The following is a 27,854-nucleotide window of genomic DNA, read 5'->3' as shown; positions in this document are numbered from 1 at the left end:
TGGAAAGATATGCATCATGACGAAGGACAGATTAATAATTGTCATTTTCTGTCTGTGCAGTTGCGAAATGCACTGCCGTCCTTGTTCAATAATTCACCTAATATTGATCCTTGATTATTTTTGAGGCCTAATAGGCCTTACACGAATCGTGTCAGACGCAGACGGGAAGCGACGCCTGCATGCATCGGCTGTCATCGCCTTGAAATTTGGGTGCTGAGGGGTATTACCATATTTCCACAAAAAAAAAACGTCATGCGAGGAATATGCCGTACCAAGATAGCCGCACAGGAGGAGAGAGTTTTTTTTTGCCACATTTTTTACACCCGAAGGAAAAGGTGCACTTCAGCGCGAAATAATTCGCTCTCATGGTTCGAATTACCTACTTCATTGGAAGAGGGAATATTTGAATAAACGGTGAGGGTGGCGGCACCATATCAGTTTTTTATGCAAATACCACTTTTCCTCGTTTCTTTCGCATTTCGTAAAGTACAATCGCAAGCAATATTACCACCACAATTACATTCAAACCGGCTACAAGACGGTAGTAGTTGTCATAGGAGCCCAACCCGTCACGGAAGAATCCTGGAAAGAAACAGAATAGAAAGTGCTTAAAACTCCGAAGAAAATAGGTGTAAAGTGTGAGCTTTTTTTCGTTATTACCTTGTGTAATGTTTACTACGCGAAAAATAAACTAAAACTGAAACGTTTTGTTCACTGCAGGGACGACCGTCAATACGGCAACTTTTTGTTCGCCGTCAAAAGCCCCGCTCCCACCAATCAATTCAATGCAGAATTCTTTATTTAGAAATGCGCTGTCTTGCACTCTGAAAGCAGAATACGAAGCACCGTTCTTAAGTTCAGCAGAAGAGAACTTACAATCTCCTCAATATCGGGCCCATGCCACACAGAACTACAACCGGCTACACGATGTCTTCTACCTTGCTCTCGTAGTTAAACGAGTGAACTTATGTTTGCACGCTATCAGGAACTAGTGAACGAGTAATCTACCCCCCGCATATTAGGAAAAATAAATTATCCTTCTAACCGCATAATCGTGGAATCGACTATAATAATACACGAACAACAAGCCGTTATCCAGTGACAGCAAGACTTAGCTGACAGGGGAAAACGCTTGTTTCTATGCATTGCTTTTTTAGGATAATCCTTTTTTAGGAATGTGTGACCCACTACCAACATCTGGATTGAATCTGCCACCAAATAAAAGTGTATGACTTTGAACGGAATGCATGCCACAACCCATTGTACATCATTGTCCTCCTCGTTAGCTGTTGTTGGCCCGCCTCACTATGGAGGAGAATGAGAAAAACAATCCATGGGACCGGCTGTTAACCCTCAAAATAAATTTAATGAAGTGTGATGACCTCAGTAACGTTAAAAGCAGAGGAGGGCAACATTGTAAAAAGACAAAAAGACAAATTGCACGGTGCGTGTACGTCTGCGAGATGGCTTAAAAATACGCAGTTTTTTCTCATTTAATGAGGATTTCTTACAACCAAGGCCACATAAAAACTGTTCATTCTACCGAACGCGAGTCTGCAATGTGCCGCTTGTTCGCGGAGAACAATTTAATCGGAAACCACGCCAGCTCTCACCGCCAGCAGCACAGTATGCTATATACGCATTGTCACATTCTCTGTGCGTACTGGTGCACACAGCGCATTGAAATCGGTGGGCTCGCATATGTTTTTTTCACTACTTAAATTAAATTAACTTCGATATAAGTATTGTTCTCGCTAACAGTGGTAATGCAGACACAACGGAGTCTTCCTTACGCAGACTACTAACTCTCCTGGTGGCCTTACTCGCTCAAGGCAGGGTGGCCACGGCCACGTAGTCCACCTAAACTAGAGGAGCCAGAGTGAAGGTGTTTTTAGAAACTGTGGTTTCATTTAATGGAACTTTATCAACCTGCTATTGTGTTTACGTCTGGGTGAGGGGGATTTTTCGACTTTTACTGTGCGACAACGCCACACAATTAAAATTCCGTTCATGCGTGTGTAAATGTTGTAGATTAAATATTAGAGTAAAAATAGACGGGATACTGGCATGCTGCTTGAGATGTGGATGGTTTCGGTGAGATATTGTTACCAATTTGCGTATGTACAACGTCCGTCGCCAGGAAGACATAAGTACGGCGTCCATTCCCTTTACAGCACAAAATTGACGTGTTCTTGCGGCGAAAAGTTTCCAGATATATTACTCGAGTATTCAGTCTAACTCACGCATCATCGTACACACGGTCTTAAAACTCAGATAGAAAGTTGCACACCGAGTTGGATACTTTCAACCAAAGTACACTCATTGCGCTCTCAGCCTACTCAACAAAGTAACAGCAGACGTCACTGCAAATATAAGTACCCATTTCTTACCAACAATTGCAGGATTTCCGAAATGCAGCGGCAGCATTATGAGTCCCGTTACACCCATTGCGGGCGCAATCTGGCCGGCGCCCAGGTAGTCAGCCACGAGGACCGGCTTCAGTGACTGCGAGCATCCCACCGCCGCTCCGGATACAACACATAGCAAAAGTATCCCATGGAAAGAATAGACGTGAGGCATCGCCAGAAACACGGCCGCGACGGCAGAGTAGCAGGCTGCCATCAAAGCACTGCGGGTTAAGAATTTGAAGTCCGCAAGCAGTGGAAGGAGCAACCTGCCTATCAGGCTCCCCACAGAGAGACACATTATTAGGGACGTGGCATCCTCCCTCTCCCAGCCTTTGTCCATAGTGTAGTCTACAATGGATAGCTGGGACACCATGTCGTCGTAGTCGCAGATTATGAAAGCTGGTACGAATGCGTAGAATATTTTCTTCCGCAAAGGCCCGCAGACAATAAAAAAGCTCTTTCGGCTCCTTGAATCTAGAACGCTTTGCGGTGCCTTCCAAACGGCTTTGCTTTTGTTGTTAGGCGTGGGTTCATTGCCTTCCGTTGACACGCCATTTGCTTTCACGCCACATCTAACCGCTTTCTGCAGCCTTAAATTGACTTCGCTCCTTTCTGGCGCACTTTGGTTCTCGGCTTCTATACCGTTTGTTTGCTGTATGTTCTCTTTGGTAAAGCAGTACTTTGAAGCTGACGTCGCCCGGCTTTTTATTTCATGGGAAAGTGGGCTCTGCGTTTTGTTTCGTCTCCAGGTTATGATGGGAGGATTCTTGAATAGCATGACCAATGGAGTGCAATGCATGCATACTCCGGCACAAATTATAAATGCTCCCTTAAACCCGTACGTGCTTAAGAACGCCTCAAACGCCATTGGAAAAACGAGGCCTGCGGCTGCCCAGCCGCCAAATTTGACTCCGCTGGCTATGGCGCGGTATCTGTCGAAGTACGCGACAACGTAGATGGATAGAGCAATTAAGACGACTCCTGCCGCCCCACCTGCGAGAAAGAAAACAACACATTCTATTGTTTGCTACTGCCCCTTATTGCTGAGATGCTTGGCAACAACAGATACAATGAAACGAGAAATCTGTTTCTTGTATCGATTACAATCTTTTTCCTGCAGGTATTCTTTGCTTTCGAAGGTAGCATTTACATAGGATTTGTTCAATGCAGGCACTTGAAATCAATGAAAGCATAGAACGCCTACGAAGCCAAATATGAAAAATCTTGTTCGTCTGGTTTGTCAGGACATGCGGCTCGAAACATCAATTCATGAATGAACTGGAATCGCAAACGGTTCTGCATTGCATTACAAAATGAGTGTTGAGCTGTGGCGGCTGGAACAACACTTAACACAACCCTTCATTGCATCACACAGCACTTCATTGGAGTTTGAAATGGCAATAGCATTGCAATAAATGCATGTCCAATTTTGACACTGCCTGCAGACCGCCTCGATAGGCGGGGAATTAAAAGTGATGCGGTTGATTTATACGTTGGACTGGATTTGTTTGGCCAAATTGCGCTTTTTATTCGCGTATATAGCTATAATGTATTCGAATAAGGAGATCGAGAGTCCTGCCAAGGGTGAGCCACAAAACAAGTGCCTTTTATTCGCTTTTTCGAGTAGTTCGGGAGCGCTGCTATCCCCAAACACAGAACAGCTGTGGATACACCACGCGGGTCACGAAGAACAATCGGAACTGTTTCCCCGGCTCGCTGCCTCAGGTCGCCGCTATGACTGGGGCTAATATCCATGGTAGCTTGGGGAAATCGTTGCACAGGTAGCATCGACTGCATCGGCTTCCTTGTGGTCGCTGTCCTCTCAGGCTGCGCCGTATTGGTTTTTCACTGCGTCGACGTACAGTGTTAATGTGTGCGAAGCATGAGCCTTGTGTAGGTCCTTCATCCATTCAAGGTGACGTTCTTGGTTAAAGGAAGGGTGGATTTCCAGCAGGATGGGGGTCGCATTGTCGCGAGATAGGAGCGAGTCCTCCAAACAGACCTTACCACTGTGTTGAACAGCACAGGAGATGTCCAGTTGTGTGAGGATGGGACGACACGTCGCAGAAGAAGCCAGACTGTGGAGTTGGTCAAAACGTTCGGTTCTTCGGAGCTATTGCATGTACTGGTTTGAAGAACCTTGCCAGTAGTGGTGTCACTGGAGAGGCCAATGGCCAGCTTGACAACCATGCAGATGATGGATGCATTGCAGGCGTCGAATGTCAGCCCCGGGGAACTTGAGAAAGAGGTGGCGTACGTAATACAACTAGTGATGAATGCTTGCCGCAAACGAAGGGGGTTAGCGTATTTGAGACTCTGGCTGCAGCTACGCATAAGGGTGATGCATCTGCAAATTTGGCCAGCTGGGTTGTCGAGGTGGGGATAGTCTGTGTGTTGGCCCTCTTTCTGATAGTTGATAATATTATAAATCTAGCGACTTTAGAACATTTTCATTCAATATAACGAATATTCTCATTGCTTTTATAAATATAAGCCAATTTAATTACAATAAGATGATTGAAACGTGAAGCATTATCAGATGCAACATGCGTCAAAGTCAAAGTCGAAAATCCAAACTGCTTCAGGCATGCCTGAACAGCGCCATCGGCTAGACGTGGGTTTTGTTGCGCGAGGGAACTAGGTTCGATTCCGACTAAGGGAAGCGTTTTCTTATGCGCTTGATGTGCGTTTGTTGAAACCCATTGTGTAATTTGGCTTTCTTTTAGTGCGTTTGAACACAACGACCTAAATGTTGGACTTTTACTTTGGACTTTACAAAAAATGACAAAAAGCTGCGTGTTGCAACCACCATTCTCTTCCCACACGATGATCGTCATCGTCAGAGAGAGGTGGCGTTCAAGCAGTGCGTTTTGTAACAAAATTGCCAGCAGTGGGGAAGTTAGCTTCGCTTTGAACTGTCGTTCCTATGGAACATTGTTATTGACCAGCAAAGTAAATGTGGTATGTACCGTAGACAACGAGTGCAATGGTGATCCATGTGATGCTTGTAGCGAACCCAGACGCCAGCAGGCTGATCCAGAGGAGAGTTACGGCCATGAAGGTAATCTGGTAGAGCGAAAACCGCAACTCCAGCAGTGCCACGATGAATCCTATGGGAAAAAAGAGCGAAAGTAAACTGTTGTTTTCAACGGAGTAAACGAGGTTGCTTGATAAAGATTCCACAGAACCACACTTATGCGAATGAATTTTGACGTGTGAACGTAAGTACAGCCAACATGTCATGCAAATAATCAAATTCTTTTTCGAAAGAGAAGGACGCTTAAAACGCGAAGCTTTCTTGCGTGAACCTGCGCCAAAGTCAAATTCCAAAATACACTCTCTCAAAGCCCCCTATCAGAACGGCGAGAGCCTAAAGCCAAATACAACTTCAAGTCAGCCCGATCCTAAACCGAACACACTACTCCACACCACTGAACTTCAAGTCCAACCCTGCTTAGAGAATTTATTTCATCAGCAACATCGCTTTCCTGCAGTCTGTTTAAGTTGGCCTTTCTGGAGCTTATTTTAAGATCATTGTTGCGTTCCTTCAGAGTGTTGAGCTGGCTTTGCTTGAGCTCGTTTTATTTGGACTAGTTACGCCATCAGTGCGGCACAGACAGCTTCGCGTTAAAACATTAACCTGCTACCTTTTGTTTAAAATCATCTGTGGTTATAAAATGATAGTTTTGTAGAACATTGCGTGCAGAGTGGAGATCTTTTTCATGGGGTGATATTTTCATCCCGATCCAGAAACGTATCACCGGTAACTATCCTAGATCAATCAGGAACTCGGTTTGAGTGTTTGTGAAGCGACTTTCTAAAGGTTGGAAATGCAAAAACTGAACTCGCACGGGTGAGGCGTAAAATAACCGGCAGAAATTCCCAAAATGAGAATTTCTTTTAATTCACAACGTGAGCATCCTTAGCTGCTGACCGCGGGACTTCCTACGACGAAAACCGCAATTATCTCTCTCTAGCGATCTATGCAAACGTACGTGTTATGTACTACCGTCTTATTTTTGCCCCTCAAAAACTGACTGGCCTTCTTGCTCTATTGTTTTGTTTAACAAAAAGAATTAAAAATACCTTGCAGTGCAAATAATATTGTGCAACCTACAGCTATGTGGATATGGGCTCGTTCCTACATTTTAACAAACAAAGGAACACTGGGAAAGAGAGCACTGCCAAAAGAGAAGTTGAAATGACAAGGGCGTTGTGTGTCTACGTTTCTCCGTTATTCTTCGCTTTCACTGGTTCGCTTTGGTACTTTTTCTGGTTTCTTTCCTTTCATAAAGTCCGTGATTATATCTGTTTTCACGCTTTCGATCTGTTCACAATGCAGAGACTTTTATACAGATACCGAGCTTTCATGTTGAATACGAATTGTTATGTTTAGAGAATTCCAGGAAGAACTGGCTGCCCCAGGCCTCGCGCCATTTTCTAACCGAAAGTGCCGTGAGAACCACGCTGCTGCATGTTTGGTGATCGGACTGGCTCAGGCTGTACGAACCACAGTGGAGCTCATCATCTAATCTCAAAACATTGTCACAGGAGATCCAATATTTTCAATTCTCCATGCTTGCGAGCTCTCTCGGTTGTTGGCGATTCTCCTGCCCTTTTTTTACATCAGCGTTGCACGGAAATGCCTCAAGAGGGGTGTGCGCTGCCTCATGGTACTTTTATATGCTGTTTACGGGACGTTACTTTAGTGGTACGTCTTATGGATATTGTAGTAGTACGCATGCAAGACGTATATAGATGTCTGTTCTACATTGGTTTTCTGTCTTTGGCACAAGCATTAGTTTGTTATATTCATGATTTGTGTACATTAGTATGATTTTGTTGAGATGAACCTGTATTCCTGAAATTTACATTCTTCATACATTATTTGGAAGTTTGGCCAGCCTCCTTTCCGAGGTTGCCTACGTGTTGTGGGCATTTATACTTCAAATACATGCCTTACTAGCTATTCAGCACTGTTTGCTGTTACTTGTCAACTGGTTTCTAGATTAATGTGTTTCCCCTTTTGAAGTGCTGCATACTGCATGAGGTCTCATATGTGAAGTGCCAAGCTGACCACCCGCTCTCGCAGAAGCACACGAAGCACACATCTAAACAAGAAATGTCGCATCGAAAACAAGAGGCAGTAAGTAACAGCAAACCAGTCCTGATCAGCACAAGCGCCCTGGACACTAAGGCAACCACAGTAGCGTCATCGAATTGTACCATACAGCGCCGCTGTACAGGCCTTCTGCAAATAAACTATCACAGAAACAATTCAAAAATTATACTAATTAAAATGACAGTATCCCATCTTATCTGTAAGTACCTGCATCTGGGTAGTAGGAACGCTTTCAAAGTACACATAAAACACAAAAGAGTTCAGAGAAAACAGTCTATATTGACTTCCAAATTATGTAATATGCTTTCGCAACACAACCACTTTAATTTTCATTCCTCTCTGCTTTGGCCCACAGGCTACACATTGTACAATTACAAGAATAGTACAGATATTCATAACTATAAATAAGTCATACACAGCAGAAAGGTTGACAAAAAATAGGAAGAAAAGCAAACATGTAAACCTAGGGTATCAGCACAAGATACTTATGAAACTTGAAATATCGCACATTAAAATAATTGGGTGAAAAACAACGCAAGAAAAGTGTGAAAACAAAGAAATGATTGAATGGTGGTTATAGAAACACAGCAAATTTACGAAATATAAATAGTTCACATGTAGTGAGAAGTTTGTGGAACAATAAAACAAAAGCACCTAGGAAACACAAAAGTGGTGTTGAGTTGTGGTTGTGAGTGCTATACAAATTTAGGCTACCTTAAACCAACCAACATCTAGGCAAATGGTTATGATCTATAGAAAAGGTGTGTATAAAGAAATCACTGTACGGCGGTTACAAGAGCAGTAGATATTTAGGTGATGAAATGATTCACACATAGTGAAATGGCAGGGCAACAGTAAAACAACAAAAAAACTTTAGAAACAACTTATTGAATTCTGGTTAGCAAAACAACTAGTTACACTATTTCCATATTTCACACAAAGTGATATGATTGGGGAACAACGAAAAAACGGGGAACACGGAAATGATTAAATATTAGTTACGAGAAGACAGATTTACATGACTACGTGATTCATACCAAGTGATACGCTCAAAAAACAATAACACAAAATAAAAACGCATGGAAGCACGAAATGATTCAATGGTGGTTCAATGGGGCATGCCTCCATCATCAGTAAGGGTAGAGAATTCTTGAACAATTTGCGTTCTTCGTTGCGGTGCCAGAAACCGCCAAAATAGTTGCAGACTGGATTGGTTTGAAAGAGAGTAAAATTTCATGGTCCAAAGGCTGCAAGAAAGTTAATACCGCTTCAAGCAATAAAAACTAAGAAGCCGCAGGTTGTCGACAAAGCTGATATTTGCGCACGATGTGACTGACAATAAAACTCTGGGCCCTATACATTGTCTAGTGTAAGAATTTGACGTCTGTAACTAGACGAATATATCTAGTTACACACAATGCAGGATGCCACTCGCAGGTGGAAAAAAGCGTGGTTCCTGTTTCCCAAACCAGGAGAAGTCCTGCGCCAAGTTTACCGTGAACAGTAGCTTGAGCAGGCGCCTTGTGCAGACTGTCGCAGCAGCACCTCCTTTCCAAGTCAGTTGATCAATCTAGGCATGGGTACAGGAAAATCTGTGTTGTTAACAGCTTTTTAAGACTGGTATAATACGGAATGGCCGCCTACCATTGTCCCTGAAACAGACAGTGTATCCTACATCCTACCGGTACATCCTACCGGTACTTGTCTACGGGGCAGAAACTTTTATGCTAACTAAAAGGCTCTAACTTAAATTAAGGACGACCTAGCAGGCAATAGAACGCTAGAAGATGGGTGTAACATTAAACGACAGGAAGAGAGCGGGGTGGCTATATTTTAATGTCAGCACTGGCACTATTAAGGCAACCTTAGCACTAACTATGACAGTTAATGTCATGTACCACTATATATAAGAACTATATATCGTGAATGGGGACTCTGAGGACATTTTAGCCCAGCTACAGGTCCCATCTGAACTTGAAAAATATTTTTCTGTGTCTATCCTAACCGCTTGGTGGATTGAAGTGACAATATATACACGAATGAAGCCATATCAACAAAATGTGGCAAAAGGAAACATGCACAAACCCGGACAGCGTCACAGCCATGGACGTATACTTCCTGCAGCAGAATGGTGAGGTGGGCTAGTTGGTATATATGCATTAGTAAACCTTCAAAAAGCACATCACTGAAAGACTCGTCATGTTGCCCTGTTCGCTTGTCCTGCTAGGCCTACATTTTTAGTTGAAGTATACGTTGTACAGCAGGAAGCATCAAAGTAGCGCAATATATTTTTACAGCACAATCACATTCACACATAGTCTAAGTTGCACCAGTTAGCAGCCTACAACATGTAAGTTATTAGCAAACGACCAGCCAGACACCACAATCATGCTCTGCCTTAAACCTAAGAAATACCAAATGCTGTGTTACTCTGATCACCAAGGTGTGTTACGCACTAAATTCATTAAGCTGAAAATTGCATTAGTGACAGAAATTTAACAGCCATTTTTGAATATTTTTACTAGGTTTTTAAAGGTTAATTTACGTTTGCGATGCAGCGTAAGAGTACGAAGCACAGCCAACGCTGCTCATACTACTGTACCAGTTACGACATGCGTGTAGTTCTGACGTTACAAATAAATTAGGGTTGCATGCACGCTGTTCAATCCAACATTTCACGACCAAACTGAGCGTTCGAAAAGATTGAACACTCAATCGAAACGCGAAAAAAGCATCCAGATGGCATTTTAATCTAATGCTGTAATCTCGGAATTCACTCGATTTATTATTTTATTTTAATTCTACACGCACAGCAATCATTCAAACAATTGCGCACGTTTTTTAACCGAGAACTATTATGACGAAAAAAACGGCATCTGCAGAAACGAAACAGAAACCAATATCACGCTAAAAGTACACAATGTGCGTTTAACCTATACACGCTTATATTCGCACACGCGCTTACATTCGCACTTTCCAGCTTCCCGTATTTCACTTCATATCAAAACATTCGCCTAGCAAAGCAGGACAGAACACAAACACTTCACCAAACACAGGGCTAGAAATTGCGCGAGAATTGATCCTGTTTAGAAACGCGGCAGCCAGGTACAAAGGTCAACCGACAAATCTCCGCAACGCACAAAGCTAGTCCCTCAAATCGTTAGGGCTAACCGCTTACGCATACCGAAGTTCGACAGCAACTCTACTACGTGAAATACATATGTCAAGAAAACAAGGTTCAATAGTACTCACTTACCTAGACTACTTGGCAGTATTTCTTCGTCCGGTAGATAAATTCATGGTAGTCAAGTCACCGAAATAACGAAAGCTCAAGGCGTGCACACCCATGCCGTCACCGGCCTGTAGCACGCGTATCGATACGGAGTGCTGTTAATACAACTGTCGAACGATCGGACTCGCCGCGCAGCGACTTCACGTCTCGTGTTTGTCCGAGGGAAAAACTAGTTCCTGAAAGACACCCACCTTGATAAAACGCGTTGCAAAATAGATGCCCAAGTTATTGGTAAATACACATATTAGTTGCCAATTATATACAAGAAGAGCTTGAGCGTGGGTATTTTCTAAAGAAAACAGTAATTGTACCGACAACCTATATTACGGCATTTAAGGCAATTTCAGGGTCTGCGATGGAAATACAGCTGCCGTGGCGTTGTGGGCGCCGTAATTTTACGGTTTGTTTTGAGGCCGCAACCACTTGCAGCGTATTTTCCGCGCTTTCGCGCGTCGGCTTCGCCCCGCATTGACGGCGTGGGCAAAATACCCGGCGACATGAGCTAACGCGGGTGGAGGAGGGAGAGGAGAATAATTTATTGAACAGGCACATCGAGCTTTGCAGTGGGCGGGGTCCTCAGTCCAGGACTCCGTTGGTGCGGCCTGCCGTCTTCGCCCTTTCAGCGAGCCAAAGCTGTTTACTTAGGTCCCAGCTGGCAAGTTCACCCTCCCACTGCTCCTATGTAGCTACGCCGATGTCTATGCTGTTCGGCAGATATCAGCGTCGACGCAGCGCGAGAAAGGATCCGAAAGCAGGCGACATCGTCCGGATTCCATGTCCATTTCCTGGTTTGGGATCATTACGTGCGCAGAAAACAATCATTTTTTTTAACGTGCGGTAATTTGGTGCCTTGAGGCAAATTACAAGCTATTTGTGTTCGAAAGTGCGCATTCCTCCGTGGCTAGCTTGGCTTTCATCGGGGAGATCGGGGGTTTGGGAGAGCTTTTTGCGAGGTAAATACGGGAGCTCTGGCTACATCGCTTGTAGTGTAAGCATGATGGGCTTGTCTGCAAGATCGGTGCTTAACGAACAAAGTTTATCAACGCCAGAAATCTAGCGGTGCAGTCAATTTCATTCGCAGCTACCGTAGCTTGCATACTAGGAATGATGAAGCGCGATAGCTTTTCTTGGCTTAAACAAGGGAGCTTTGGTTACATCACTTGCAGTATTAGCATAATTGACCTCGCCTCCAAGATCGGTGCCGAAAAAACAAGCGTTAGCACTGCCGAAATTTGTCAAATACGACCAAAACCCGACAATACTCGCTGGCAGCCACTGTTAGGGTACCAAATTCTTGCGTACCGCATTGTTTTCCAGCGTGGTCGAGGGGATTGGAGCTTAGGTGCTGGTGTTGTGTTTTTAAAGTCTATGGTTCGAATGTTGGCAAAACCTCACGGATTTTTTCAGTTTTTATTCTTGCAATGAGCGTGTCATCGAAATTTTTTTCATGGCAAAAAAGGGCAGAGTACCTTGCCGTTTAACCTACAAGTGACGTTTGACGGTAACCTCAGTATCAAGGCAGCCCCGAAATTTGCTTTGCTCACACTTTGAATTCATGAAGTTGCAGTTGGTACGTAAAATCAAGGTTAAATCAAGTAGCAAGTTAAGTTGTGCTAATTGCGTCTTCGTTCATCATCCTATCTTATTTTGTTCAGATTTGACGGCAATGACCCCCCCTCCCCCCCACCAAAAAAACCTTACAAGGCTCGTTGGCAACGTCGCTTGTAAATGAATTCTGCACTAAGTCCCTGCGTCTTTCCGTGAGGTTCGGTATTGGGCTACTGTTTTGAAAGTCAATAGTTCAAAGCAATAGTGGTGGATTACAATACTTGCACAAAACCCCTCGGTACAAAACTCTTACAAAACACATACAAAAACCCTCGGTAACTTCAATACAGTACGCCTGCGGAGAGTTTGAAAATGAAGTATAGCAGATATAGCTAAAATAAATGTTACTGCAATAGACATGCTCGAAGTTAAAAAGGGACATTCCAACATCATCTGAACAACGTCAGCAAAACATGTCTAAATACCGTCCCCAAATGAAGCAGCAGCGACATCGAGAGTACGTCTTTAGCAAAGTTGAAAGAACATCCGACATTAAGGTACCAGCAACGTTATCTCAACATCCAAAAATTTTCATTAAAATATTGCACGTTGTACGGATGTCTAATAGAGATACTGCTGGGACATAGACGTTCGGATTCTTTTGGGACTTTGCAGAGATGTTAGTGGTTTGCTGGGTTACTATAGGAAAGCACTTCGCATTGATAGGTAACATCCCAAGGATTATACACGCCTTAACAATGATGTAGCCAGCATGACGGTGTCAGCATAGTTGACAGGTCACCATAAAACCAAGGTGTTTATATTCACACACAGATGCAAAATTAGTCCCGCTAATGCTATACGAATACATGTGTTTGTGACTCTTGTCTAGTAAAGCGCATCTGCACAGTTTGTCAAGATTTATACTCATGCCCAACTTATCACAACACCACTCTGCCACCTTTTCTACATACTTCTGTAGTTCATTGCAATCGTCGGGACCTTTTCAAACAAGATACAAAACGCAGTCGTCCGCGAGCAATGGAATACAAGATGATTTGCCACAGGCAATATCATATGTGTATAACAAAGTAACAGCGGGCCCAAAACCGAGCCTTGAAACACCCCTGATGACACATAAAACCATGCGACCGTTGACCGCAAACGACTGCGCGTTGAGTTATACAATTTAGGTATGCTTTTATCCATGCAACAACCGCTTTATTTACGTTGGACCACGACAATTGTTCGAGCAACAAAAAATGGGGAACTGCATAAAAAGCCTTCCTTCAATCTGAAAGGATGCAATTTGCCCAACCCTTTGTCAAAGGTTGATGCTAAGTATTGCATTAATTATGTAAGTTTAGCGATACTAGAAAAACTACTTTGAAATCCCTATTGCTGGGGGGATTAATTTGGGAAACAAGTTTAAGGGGTTCATGATGCTGCTGAAAATGGCATGCCTAAATATCTTGCAAAGTCAACTAGTCAAGGAGACAGGCCGGTAATTCAACACAAGTTTTCGAGGTCATGATTTCGGAATAGGCACAACATCGAAAATGTTTTAGTCTGAAAGTAATTCTGCGCATGTTCAGAAGTTAAGAGCCCATACAGATATTTCTGCTCATGCTACCAACACATTGGGTCAGTGTTCGTAGCGCGCGATGAAAAAACAGCTTAAGAAATAGTTAAAACATTCTGCCTTATAGGCTATCATGAGAAAGAGACTCATTGTGTTCGAGCACAGGAACTGGTACCTCTTTTTGTATGTTCCTCTTGATAAATTGCCAGAATTACCTAGGGTGACTTTTTAACCGCGAATACAAAGAAGCATAAAAATATTTTTGGCTTGTGATATTGCATACTGAAGTCGAGGGTTTGACCGTAGCCCACCGGGAAGGGAGACATTTTACAAGTGCAACGTATGTGGGTCGAGGTATGGGAGCCCTTCAATGTGCTCGATTTCTGAGTGGCACTCTAAGACCTAGAACACATCTGTGTGCTATGCCTTAAGATTGTGAGCTGGGAAGCGGCTCCATAAATTTCAGGACTTGTACCAGTCTCCGATAGGCCATATTTTGTTACAGCTCTCGCAGCCAAATTCAAGTTCGGTATGGATACTACAGTGACCACTGGTGAGTGTTATCTGGTGGTTGAGAATTGGAAACTCCATTATCCGCGAGTAAAGAAGAGATGTAGACTTGTGTGGAGCTCCACTGAATTTCCTTGACAAGTCGTGAAGAGCACCTCATTCAGGGCGAATTTTTCGTCGACAATGACTGTGCTCACATCGTTGCCTTTGAACTCACACGGGAAGTGTTACCGGGCGGTGTGGTTGGCATTGAAGTTTTCCTCACATAGATTTAGAAACGGTGACTGGGGGCTAACAAACTTATAAAAAAATTTGGTCGTTTTTAAAATAGGAGCTTTTCACATTGTGTTAAACAGTTTGAGTGTGTGCGGTTTCAATTACAATCGATGTGATAAGTTCAAGAATTAAATAGTGTTAAGCCTTAGCCCTCTACATTCTGAAGTGTAAAGCTATGTCCCTACGAAAGAAGGTAGCAAAGGGCCTGTTATATTCTCAGGCTTGTACGTCGGTTATGCAACGTGCGTCCGGATCAGGACGGACGTATGATATTCCGTTTGGACTAATGTAGAATGACATCAGGCTTCATGTATTTGTTTATGTTCCGATAAAATTGGCCTGAGATAGTAGCCTGCATTTATATTTCTTCCTCACGAATGCTTTGCTGCCAAATTTGAGGCAACTGTTGCATTCCGTTTTTCGAGTGTCCCTCTTACAAAGCTTTTTGGCATAGACGCAACTTAACTGCTAATAGAGCTCGAACAGTCCGTTTACAAAACACGACAGGCAGCGTCTTTGAGGTTTTTAGTAATGCTGTTGCACAGGAAGAGTGGAAGGATAATAAATTACCAACAATTTATCCACGTAAAATGCATTCATGGATGCCTTTCAACAATTAAACACTCAGCATTTCGCCACTTAAAAACATACAGAACGCTCAAAAATGTTGCTAAAATTGAAGTAAATATTGGTGTGAATGGAGAAATAAGACGCGACCTAGAAGAAGTCCCCGGACTAATATTGACACGTAAATTATGATTGGGACGTCAGGCACAGCTTATAAGACAATAACGTTCATTTTCTGGGCGACAGCGCTTAGCGTGACCGTTGCGTGTGCGAGTCGACTTCTAATCCCGACTTTTGGCGTCGGCTTTGTCTTTGTTGGCGGAGGATATGAAGAGAGGAATTGTGCCCAGTCCACACGTTCACTAGCACTGTACTTGTGCAACCTCATGACGGCAGGCAATGGTTCCCAGAATTGCATCAAAGGGAGAAGAGCATCCCCAAAGATGAAGCCGAGAAGACAAAGTGGCATGGGCACACACTAAGTTACCAAAATTACGTTTTGCCTTACATTAGGCATAAATAGCCCAGCTGCACACATAAAATTGGCACTTCCCTCTGCGAAGTGTTGGTTATGAGCAAAAATCACCTGATCGGTCATACAGCATATGGTAATGAAGTTACGTATTGCGGCGGCAAAACTGGTTTGTTTTTCGACATCCGAAGTAATTTTCTGTTTCTGGCACTGCTTTGAATAAAGTGTATGGGCAGCATATTACGCATGCACACTACTGCACACCACACATCGAATATTTTTTACCGCATAACACAAAAAACGGAAAGCACAAACAAACTGAAATAACGAGAACCAGCTTCAATAGACACAGAAAAGGATTAAGCGTTCCTTATGGGAAAGCTTGCGACTTAGGATAGGGTATTTGCAATTAGGTAAGAAATAAAAAGGGAAGCTGTAAAATAGTTTAGAAATGTGTGGAAAGAATCAAAGCTAGGGAATATGAATGTTAAACCTGCCAGGAGAGAAGAGGGAAATCGGTGGACATGAACAATAAATAACCTGGTCTGCTCGTGATCCACAAATATCAAGAAAGCATTTGTCCGTCGCACCGCGTTGGCATAATTTTACACTTGCTTAAGAGAGCCCGCAGTACTAACCCACCTATTTGTTGCAGTCGCACGAGGACTCTTCCAGTGGTTTAGTGCTCAGTATATAATTTCCTTTGTAGAACAAGCCGAAGGCCCCCATGGGCTTTGATGCGCGCAACAATTGCATCCGTTAGGCCGCAGGAAGGTTACCAACGTTTTTTATTCGCGACACACGGGTGCGTCCCATTTTAGCCTTGAACAAAAACACTACCCCCCAGTCGGTATCTCAACCAGTGCCCCTTGGCGCAGACGTGAAAGTCCTAGCCACTGATCTGCCGCGGCGTGTGCGATGTTTAGTAAGCAGCCGCCAGCAGCCAAAGACATGTGAAATTTTCTTCGCGGGGCGCATCCAGCATAATGCAAACTGCGTTTCTAATTTCCTTTTTCTATGTTTCTCGGCCAGGATTACGAAAAACGGGATAGGAGGGCTGAAATTCTAGAGGCAGGAAAGGTTGGGAACAAAATACGCAGGTTTGGCCCTCTTGGATCTTACCACCTAAGTGGGTGACGATCGAGCTGGCGCTAGGGACCCATGAGGCGGCTTCGTGGCTTGCATTGAACTCCTCCATAATTAGCACGAAGATCACAGGGCCGTTGGAGACGACCACTGCCGACAGCATTGCGACGAGAAACGCCAGTACTGCAACGCTCCACGCGACATCGATGGGAACAGCTGTGGTCGCCATTCTCGATTAGACCGGGCTTGGGGCGGTTATGGTCTCCCCGCGAACAGTCGATTCACTGAAACAAAAAGCAGTAGTGTTCAGCCATTCACATTCCTGCACAGCCAAAAAATGTGGCAATTAGGGGACGGGGAGAAAAAAAATGCTCCAATTAACGCTGTGAAGGTGCTTGGAAAGCAAAGATTTAGACGACCCTCACAACAATTGCCCATGCGACGTCACTTGAATTCAAAAGCGAAACCAGAGATTCGGCCAGCCGTTACTTGGAATTCGTAGGAGCGGCATACCGAACGCCGCAACAGCAGCTAAAATAACAAAGAAATGCCGAGTACGGGCACCTGAACGCGTGCCTCGCGGCGACCACCCGGCAGATAAGATAGGCAGAAAAAACCGAGCGCTCGTGTGTGCGTGCTTTGCGATGGCCGCCCAGCGTCCCGGGCGCACGTTTGTCAAGCCAAGAACGCCCACTTTAGGAGAATGGCCAAGATTGGCAAAAGAAAACCAGAATTCGCCGCAATAATAGCAACACTTGCGGGGAAAGAGAAAGACAGGTCATAGCATACGGTCCTCCATGGTGAACTCCAATAATTACCACTTCCAAAAAATAAGGAAACTCACACTTATAGCAGTAATGGTGGAGTAAAAGTCGTTGCGACAACAAAGTAGAAGCAAATCGGCCGCAATCGTAGACTTACGCCGTCGTGATGGTTGTGAAGGTTCCGTACAGCTTGGCTACCTACATGCCTTACGCTTTAGCGTAAGATTCCTTTCAATTTTTTGAACAGCTTTCCTCCTGTTTCGGTTGCTGTGACTGACAAACATTGCCAGGCACATTATTGACCCTTCACATACGCTATCGGCGGAAACGGGCCTTGCAGCTCTCTGACGTGCTACTTCTGTATGACTATGCTCAAATTCGTCTTGACGTATTCAGTACGCGTCTGTAACACATGCTTTTAACTCGAAGGTCACAACCTATTAGCCACGTTAATTTTTAGTCAGCTTGAGAGACTGAGCTGCGGGAATACGGACATTCATTGCACGTTTCGCATCCTGGAAAACAGTGGCCCGAACTCCACCTAACTAATTTTCAGCTAAATTATTTTCTTTGCGGATAAGGCTTCATTTACAACGTGACGTCGTTCCGAGCGTTCAGTAGCCTGTATTTTTACCCCTTGAGTAGCCGGTCATATTCTGTACGATTTATCGGCGGTTATGTGCGAATGGATGCTGTATTTTCAACCAAAATAGTTATCTAATGCCTTCAGTTCTATTAAAAACCGCGATAGGAAGAAACTTTTTATTTTTTTATTTATTTATTTATTTTTATTTATTTATTTATTATTTTCCGTAACTTGAATTCCACACTAATGCCGCATACTCGAGCTTCGAGCAAATTAATGTTTTGTAGATTAGTAATTTAATTGATCAAGGGGCCTTCGAAAAGTTTCGGCGGAGGTATCCTAACCTGCGGTTAGCATTGGCAATTAAATAGTCTTTGGAAGTGGTCCACGTCCGGCCGGCTGAAATGTGAACACCAAGGCATTTATTTTTTTATCCATTTATTTATTTGCAGTGCCCTCAGGTTCATAAGGCATTGGAGAGGGTAGTGGTTATACACAGTAAAGTAAAGATAATAGCAATATATAAAGATTTTAAAAATCGCTTGTGAATATACAATCGCATCTGAAGCATAAAAATGCAAGTTGAAAGATAAACATGCCGTTTTAATTATACCGTATTATCTAATTCATAACAATGGGACGGGAAGGGTAAAAGATCCTAAAATTATACAATGTTAGTTATTGTGGTATTAAATGACTCATCATCAATAATGGCAGCGGGGTATGCAGGAAGGTGATTCCATTAAACTGAATGTTCGGTATAACAGACTGAAAAAAATTCGTTAGTTCTTGACAATACTATTTCAAATTTATTAGCATGATCCAAGGGAGGTGCGATAAAATGCGGAGGCAATTTATGCTGCTGACGTAGTTGTGGCTCATAAAATGCATTGTGGAACAGAGAGAGACGGAAAATTTTTCGGTTTTCGGAGACAACCTAATTGTGGCAGTTGAAGGCTACAATTCATCGAAGTTGTGCTAGCAGTGCGTGTACTGTTCGAAAAAATAAAACGACCAGAGCTGTTTGGTGCCACTGCTACTGGTTGTGTTAGGGTATCGTAACTTGAATTCCACACTGATGCCACATACTTGAGCTTTGAAGGAAATAATGTTTTGTACATTTGTAATTCAAGTAATGAAGGGGCTTTTGAAAACTTGCGTTTGAGGTATCTTAACGTGCGGTTAGCATTTGCAATGACATAGTCAGTGTGAGTGGTCTATGTGAGATCGACTGAAATGTGAACACTAACTTATTTATAATATGACACATGATCTAAACGGGAGTTAACGATAAAGGTAGGTAACTGCTGATCTGTTCTGGTGACATGTAAATGCTTAAATTTGATAGCATATCATTTCCACGAGTCAACTTTCGCACCAGGAAGAATTGCCGTTGAGATGGGATTATAAAGTGGTTTTGTCATGTTAAAAGATAATTGCCGGTACACAACACAGTCATTGGCGAATAAATGAATGTAAGAGGAAACGCATGCGGACAGATCGTTAATATAAATAAGGTAGAAAGGTCCCAGCTATGAGCCTTGTAGCACACCGGAACGGACAAGAGTTAGCTCAGAGTTAAAATGATAAGTGGCACAAATTGAGAACGGGTGGTAAGAAAAAGCTCAACATAAGATAAACGTCTGGATTCAAGGTTAAGCTGATGCAGTTTGAACAGCAATAAGTTCTGACATACCTCATCAAATGCTTTGGAAAAGAAAACGAAAATTCAAGCGGCAAAAGAGCACTGGTCAAGAAAACTCTGCCATTTATGAGTGACCAAAGCAAGCAGCGTTTTGGGTGAATACGTTTTTCTAAAATCGCGTTCTCATTAAGAAAAATATGAATTACGAAGGTTTAACTAGAATAGAGAACAATATATGTCGTGTTTTTTTCGAAATGAGCCAGATTCAGAAACCAAAACCGAATCGGATAAAGCTGCAGGGACAAGAAAGACTCGGCAACTTTCCCCTAAAAAAAGGTGGCTAGAAAATAGTGGTGATAACGCCTGAAAACGCGTACGGAGATCATAGTTCGTATCAAGAATTAGCCAGATCCTGCTGTTTCACGGATCAAAATGAGCCAAATGCATTTGCTCAATGGGAGTTAAGAGCGAAATGCAATTGCCCAATGGGAGTTTGCTTTACCATAAGTGTTCAGACTATTTCGTGGGTGTTTTCGAAAGTTTTGTTTTTGCGTTTCAGGGCGGGCTTATTATGAATTGAGACGGCAATGAGGAGATCGGCGAAAGATCTGTGCCCAGATGTCAACGACGAAGTTAACGGAAGAAGCGAACGAAATGAAGAGATGTGAAACAATAATTTCGTTTCGTTTACCCCGTTCTTACGAAATAACTGTGGTTATAACTATTTTTTACTCCCATATTTACCATTTCAGTGCTTGACCTAATAGCTGCCGCTAAGAAGCACTGGCAAATCCCCCCCCCCTTTCAAAGTACGAACCACTTCACTGTGCTGAAGAATAAGATTTGAGCCGCCTTCTTGTGAAGCGCTTTGGAAATTCAAGACAAACGAATGAAAAGCTTGCTTACTTCGTTAGAGCCTTGAGGCATGCCCAAGATAATTATCTTAGGGGAGTATTCGGGAAGAGCAGCTAACCTGCTCTGCATGTACAATTCCACTGTTCCTGAAGCCGTGATTCATATTAAGTGCGAATGCACTTTATAAGCGACCCTGAATTCCGTTGACCGCCGTCCGTCCACACAGCAACAGCTGCGGGTGCGCGCGCTCCTCGTCTTCCTTGGCAACGGGGGGAGATGGCACATACCCACGTGGGGGATTGGCCAGGAATCTCCTCGTCTTCCTTGGCAACGGGGGTAGATGGGCGCGCGCTGCCTGGCCGCTGACATGGCACATACCCACGTGGGGGATTGGCCAGGAATCGGGCGTGAGAAGGGCTAATGCACCCGCCTAAAGGAGTACTGACACGAAATTTCAAAGCTGAGATCCGCTCTATCAATCGAGTACAACGACAACACAAATAGGTGTCTGTGCATGGCACATACCCACGTGGGGGATTGGCCAGGAATCGGGCGTGAGAAGGGCTAATGCACCCGCTTAAAGGAGTACTGACACGAAATTTCAAAGCTGAGATCCGCTCTAGCAATCAAGTACAACAACAACACAAATAGGTGTCTGTGAATAAATGCATCTTTCTTTCTTTGTAGTTGTGTGTGTGTGTGTGATCTCTCTTTTGGAACATTACCGAACCGCGCAAATTCAACTCGTGCATTCGCACTTTCACATTCTTCCCCTCGGGGAAATGCGGGGAAATTTTTTTATTTCGTTTTCCACTAACATTCAATCGCACAATACTTGAAAGTCAATTTAAATAGAGTTTTCATTAGAATGCACCATCACCTTGAGTGTTTGAATTCAATATGAGCTAAATCCAAACGTATCTCCTTAATATTGCTCAAATTCACTCCATAATTTTTAATTACTTGTGGCCATAAACTTTCCCTAGCTGACATGTAAATAATACCATATAATACTTTTGACGACGCTACATTTAGGTCCGGTAACAAACTTTTGCTTGATTCACAAATTTGCTTTGGTGGATCTGGCTCGTTTTAAAAAAAAACGCCTCATATGTTGACTTAGTTTTCATGAAGTACTAGTTAATGAGATAGAGCGGTAATTAAGAGGCGAGTGTCGATTACCAGATGTGTAAAGTGGTACCACTTTTGTAATTTTGAATTGAGATGGCAGGGCCCCAAGATTAAGGGATTGTTAAAAAATGGTTGTTATTATTATAGAAGAATAGGAAGTAGTACAGATACAAAATTTTGAACTCATTATGTCGCCACCACGACCAGTTGGTGATTATATTGACTTAAGCTTTTCGACACCACAAGAATCGGTGGTAAGTACAGGCATTTGACTTTGATAGTAATTGCGAGGTGAGGATAGTAGGACATTATTACTTTCATAAAAGTTGGATGCAAAAACTTTGTTCAGGACTCCAGCACACCGGTTAGATAGAATAGAGGTGTTACTATTATTAAAACGGTTAAAGAGTGGCCATCTTTAGGGCTTTTATAACCGGCCGAAACTTTTTTATCGTCAGTTAATTTCGATGGCAATGTAATAATCAAATTTTGTTCTTAGGCATTGTTAAAAACGTTGACATAACGTTTGGATGCCGCCTTGTAGGCAGGCCAAAAAACAGGTCTGGAAGACAGCCTGGCTAACATGTACAAATGCTTCTTTCGATTTCATAGCGTTTTAAGGGGGCAGAGTACCATGGCGCGTTATTATTAGACAGTATGGTGCGAGTGGGTACGAACGTATCTGTTTGTTCACGAATTTGGTCGCAAAATATGTCTAAGTTAGATTTTACAACACGGCGGCCAGAAACCCGTGATAAAGGTATCAAAGAAACTGGATAGTTATGCTGTAATGGCTATAACATTGTCTGTTTCGCAAAACCGAATCGTTTTTGTCTCATCTTTTAGATTTCGGACGTGCGATGCTGAAGTTAAACGACAAGATACAGTGGTCGCTCAAGCTGGATAAAAGCGCAATACTAGAAACCCAATCTAGCCTAGAGGTTAGTACAAGATCAAGAATGTTGGCGGTTGCTGATGTTGATCTAGTCGGCTGTCTGATTGGGTTAAAGAAATGTAGAGCAGAACAAGTGTCCAGGAATTGTTTACCTAAAACTGAAAAGGGATGAAGTGTGCGCCATTCGTTTTTCCAAGATATGATTAGAATGTTAAAATCACCAAGTAAGGATAATAGAATAATAAAATAACGCCAGTAAAGGAGGTTGATGACATCATGTAACTCAGTGATAAAAGTGGGAGAGTTAAAGGAGCCATGAAGAGAAAACACAAGTTTGGTTCATTCAAAAGATTGTCTCGTTAGAATCATACTGACACCACTTTTAACGTAAACTTCGCTCAAATAAGCTACATAATTAAGAAAAACGGGAATGGTCATGCGACCCACCAGCTCATTTCCCGCAACAGAACCTGTGATGTCACATGAGCTAAGCTCTGCGATTGGCGGAGGCTGGCAGAAGCAGACGCAAATTAGGTAGAGCTTACAAACTAGACGAACGAGCGATTTGCGCTTTAGTTTAGGGCACATTCTTTACAAAGCAATAAGAATGATGGGACAAACAGTGGAAGTTACGAAAGCACATGTAAACATAGAAGTACTACTGCGTTCTGCTGTTCGTACTGCGCACAGCATGCTTGGTTTAGCTGCACAGCACTACAGGGGTTGGGGTTGTCTCAGACGACACTGGCCGATTGACGCAAGCAACGGTGTCTTACGTGAGCCCATTCGTCGAGCGAGCACTGTTTCAGGGAACGAATATTTTCTCCCAGAACAAAAACAAGCCAGGTTTAAATGCAGGCAAAAACAAACCAAACGCTTGCCACGGTATGGTGGCGCCATCTAGGTTACGGAACGTAAAGAAACGCGGGAACAAACCAACACCGCTGTACAGGGTGGAGATAACCTTTGAACGGTCCCGTGCCGCCGCAATTGGGCCAACGGGCTCAACGCGTTATTCTTTTCGTTTCCCAAGAGACCTAGCAACGCGAAACAGACATTATGATTCAAACTTCTTCAGTAAACCGCGTTGCGGCGATAATTTTAGCGCGGTTTTGACACAATGAATTGCTTCGGCGGCGAGCGAGCAACCGAAAATGGCGGCGCCAGCGTATACGTGTCTCTACCCTGTACGGCGGATGCGTGAATGAAGGTACTCTAGGCTGCAGAGCGGTCGGTTCCTGTGATGTCACTTGGGACCACGAAAACGCACGATTGAGCGGGAAAATCAAAATTTTAACCTAAATTGTTTAATTTCTCAGTGAATAAAGCACCGTTTGTATCCGGACAAGCACTGGGAGCACTATAAAACACGAAATCTTTCGAATAAAACCAACTTGCATGTTCTCTTCATGGCTCCTTTAAGTGGCGGACGGTACCACACACCGATAATACGTTTTTGGGAGTGTAGTGCGATGAACCCCAAATTATTCCTAGGTTTATTTGAACATGCACTATTCTGATGGGACATAGTTATTAATGGCTTTATTTTTTAACAATTAATAATAGGTGATCCAAAATATATCGTAATACAGAGAACAAAGTAAAGAATGATGTAACCAAGTCAGTCCGTGGTTGAGTAATCTTCGCAAGAACTTTATTTTGAAGGGAATGGACAAAAAATGCCTAAACTGGCCCCTCAGCTGGAAGTAATCAAATGTGTAAAGCTTGGTTCTTCTCTAATGTGAAGCTTCTGGCTATTCAAATTTAAATGTTTCTCGGCCCCTTCTCTGAGAATGAAGCGATACCTCCCTTCAGGTAGTTTGAAATAGTTAATCGTGCGATTCTGAATTCATGCGACTTCAGCCAGATAAGCACAGCCAACGTATATTCACACCGTATGCTTCATACAATTGGATTTGTTTGGTCATTGCAATTTATAAAAATGCAAATCGTTAACAGAAGTTTTCTGTTTCATAAGGGGCAGAATGACTGTATTCATACCACCAGTATTATTACAGGGCTTCCAGAAATCCTGCTCCGGCAGTTTAAAACTCTTTAAAAAGAACAGTACAATACGAATGGCACAATTCGGCTCCATAAAGCTTGCATTGACGGAACAGGCCCACGGGGGGGCAAACTCAATTGATATTCGTCAACCTCAAAGAGAGAATGCTTGAACCGTATGCCTTCAAACTATAAATAACAACCTCAAATCGACATTGTACAAAATTGGATAGTTATGAATTTCAAGGACACCGTTTCGGTCTTCATATTAAAACACTGCGTTGGAGTGAAGTCTTCTTTAAAAGATGTTCGTTAAGGAAAAGTTTGGGCCCTTTTTTAAAGGCTTGTAATATTAATGTGAGGAGTATTCATGTGAAGCGAAAATATGTATTTAGTGCTCATAAAGCGAGTACACTTCTCTCGAGAAAAATCTGCAGGGGTATAAGGTGCGAGACAAACTATTTTCTGTTCCCCACTTGTCAGGAACGAACAAACAAGAAATTATTGCCAAGAAAGCTAAAGCTGAATTCTTTGTGCCAAAAGATGCACATCTGAGAAGAAATGCAGTGCTTATGTTTGGAGACAAACCAGTGCCCGTGACATCATGGGAATACTCTGTGTAACACTTTCGAGTCGTCCGCGTGTGCACGAATATATCGAAGCTGTTGCAATGCCGTTGTCTAGAGTTGTTGGAATTTCGCTAGGTGTGAAGGAATGCTGTCATTTGTAGTTACACTTCTCATTTATCAATCTCTTTTTTCGTGCTGTTTCATTGCTTATTGATGAGAGGTACAACTACATCTGCATGTTTTCATAAATTATGCGTCTTGCAAAAAAGAAGTTTGGCTTTTCTTTTCTGTATCCTACACTTTTCTACCTTTAAGTTCTTAGGCAAAGCTACATCATTTCTATAACACGATCATACCATTAAAAATTAGCAACACTAGTTAGACTGCAGTTGAATCAAGACTGATCCTTTCTACGAGCACGTGCTACCTTGAACCATGCCGACAAACCTTTATTACCCCTGAATATGAGTTCTAAAGGATGGTCACACCAGGTAAAAATGTTTCCAAAGACTGGGTATTGTGTACAAGTCCCCTATTTTAAATGAATATGGTAATTGAGGCTCTGACGTAATGCAAATTAGGGACCAGCAATCAAAAGACCTGTGGTCGGTGTCTGTGGGGGCAAGTGGAGTGTACTTTTTGGACATTTTAACTACTTGATATGTATATATAAAATATACACATGTATATACTTATAATATAACTAATATATTACACCACATTTATTGTATAAACTATGTAGTTTGCATTATACGTACATCGCTGCGTTCATTCGGGTCGCTTGTGTTTACCGTGTCATCAGAACCGTGCAATTTTCTGGATCGGAGGACTATAGTGCTTAGATGCTGAAGGCACAAAGAAATTTTGCTGCACGTAAAGATTCTTAGGTAGTAAAAATTAATCCGGAGTCCTGGCGCGCCTCATCGCCTGTGTAGCGTCGGTGCGTTAAATCTCAATATCAATCAATCAATAGTGCTTAGAAGCGTATGCATGCCTGTATACATGGACACATATCATTGGACACACGTAGATATTTATGTCTACATGTACATATTTCTTTATCGGTGTTGTTTTACAGGCTTTCTTTTTGTGTTATGATAGAACAACTGTTGTTAGCTTCTACCTTGTGTGTTGGGTGCCATTGCGATTGCCGAATATGTTGTAATAGGGGCTGCAGTCTAAGGCTTGCTGCTTTAGCTGGAATTTATTTTACTTGTACTTTCTGAAGCTGTACTAATTTCGACAAAATTGAGGTTTATTGTGGTGTTTTGCTGCAGTGTAAATGTGATTTGATCATAACCGTTGCTACTTCCTAATTATTGCGAAAATGCTAAGTAGCGCGTCCACGCACAGCGCCTAAAAAGGTGCTCGGGGCTTGACAAAGCTCTTTTGTCCAGAACATTATATGTGGCTTAAAATTGAGAAACTAGGCCTATTTGTTTTTTATACCGGGAGTAATGGTCTAGAAGTTAATCGAGTGTCAAGAACAAGAGAGAAAAATCAAACCTACGATTTTGTCGGGCTCCAGTATACGTATCCCACTTCTTCCCACACTGAATGGCACGCGCTTGTGACATGTAGGCCGAAAATTGAAAGGCGAGCATGTCGTCCACAGGTATTCATGGACACATGCAGTGCAGCCGCAGGCGGAGATGTGAGCATTGCCCAAGTCAGCTGGAGGACACAGTCATTCCGGTAAAGAATCTGACATTTGCTGCTTTGCTCACAGCGGCAGTTTTTTTGTGTGTTTTTGGCTACAAAATTTTCTGGGGGCCTCGTACTGCTGGTTTATTACAGCTGTCTGACTCGCGTGGATCAAGCACGGTCTATGCCCTAAATAAACTCAACTGGACAGGCACTGGAGCGTTTTCAAATGCACTCCTGTCAGGTGGCACCAACGAAGAGAAAAACAAGTACATCAATTGTATCTCCTGGCAGGGCACTAGAAATGAGTGCTCCCATTTTTGTGGAGAACCCTGAGTACAGGAAGGAGTGACTAGTGGCGGAAGTAAGTTGCCCCATCAAAAATCTATTTACCTTCCCGTTATTATTACCAAGAATACGCTTGCGTGGAAGGCACATAGCCGTAGATTCTAATGAGCGCCAAAAGTCATAACGCATGATCCTTTCGTGAAGGCCTTCACAGGACCCATATAAAAGCATTCTCAACGCAAGAATGTTCACTCCAATCTGGGGTGTTGGTAATCTATAAAAAGTGCTCTTCTCTATAGATGTGTGGTGAGACCTGAAAAAAAAAATTATTCTTCACAAAATAGTTGAAAACATTGTAACGTTGTTAGGCAGCAAAAATATAGTTTTAAGCATATTTTGCGAGCCCCAAGAAGTTTTAAGGATTCATTTGCAGTGAATTCTAAGACCTGAATCAGTTTTCGACAGTCCCACCCTTACGAAGATCTCGCAATGACGCATTTTTTGCCAGTTCAAAGGCTATAACTGCCTTGTTAAGTTGTTTTACATGCATCTATCAGCGGGATATCGCATTCACCCAAACTTGCTGCATCTACAGAAAAACTTGTTGCGG

The 27,854-nt window shown here is 42.9% G+C and overlaps 1 protein-coding gene across 1 annotated transcript; it reads right to left on the bottom strand.

Annotated features, from left to right (window-relative positions):
• On the bottom strand, positions 1-26,954 carry LOC144139471 (monocarboxylate transporter 9-like). Its single transcript, XM_077671806.1, has 5 exons — positions 26,823-26,954; positions 16,900-17,147; positions 5,378-5,518; positions 2,391-3,401; positions 1-582 (listed from the first exon to the last, which is right to left on the bottom strand). The coding sequence occupies exons 2-5, from the start codon at positions 17,090-17,092 to the stop codon at positions 443-445; spliced, it is 1,485 nt and encodes a 494-aa protein (XP_077527932.1). The 5' UTR covers positions 17,093-17,147; positions 26,823-26,954; the 3' UTR covers positions 1-442.
• Between the last annotated feature and the right edge of the window lie 900 nt (positions 26,955-27,854).

The sequence above is a fragment of the Haemaphysalis longicornis genome, unplaced genomic scaffold (genome assembly GCF_048455015.1).
Source record: "Haemaphysalis longicornis isolate Haplotype H1 unplaced genomic scaffold, Haemaphysalis longicornis Haplotype H1 scaffold_5, whole genome shotgun sequence".
Lineage (NCBI taxonomy): Eukaryota > Metazoa > Arthropoda > Arachnida > Ixodida > Ixodidae > Haemaphysalis > Haemaphysalis longicornis.
This window is presented reverse-complemented; position numbering and strand designations above follow the sequence as displayed.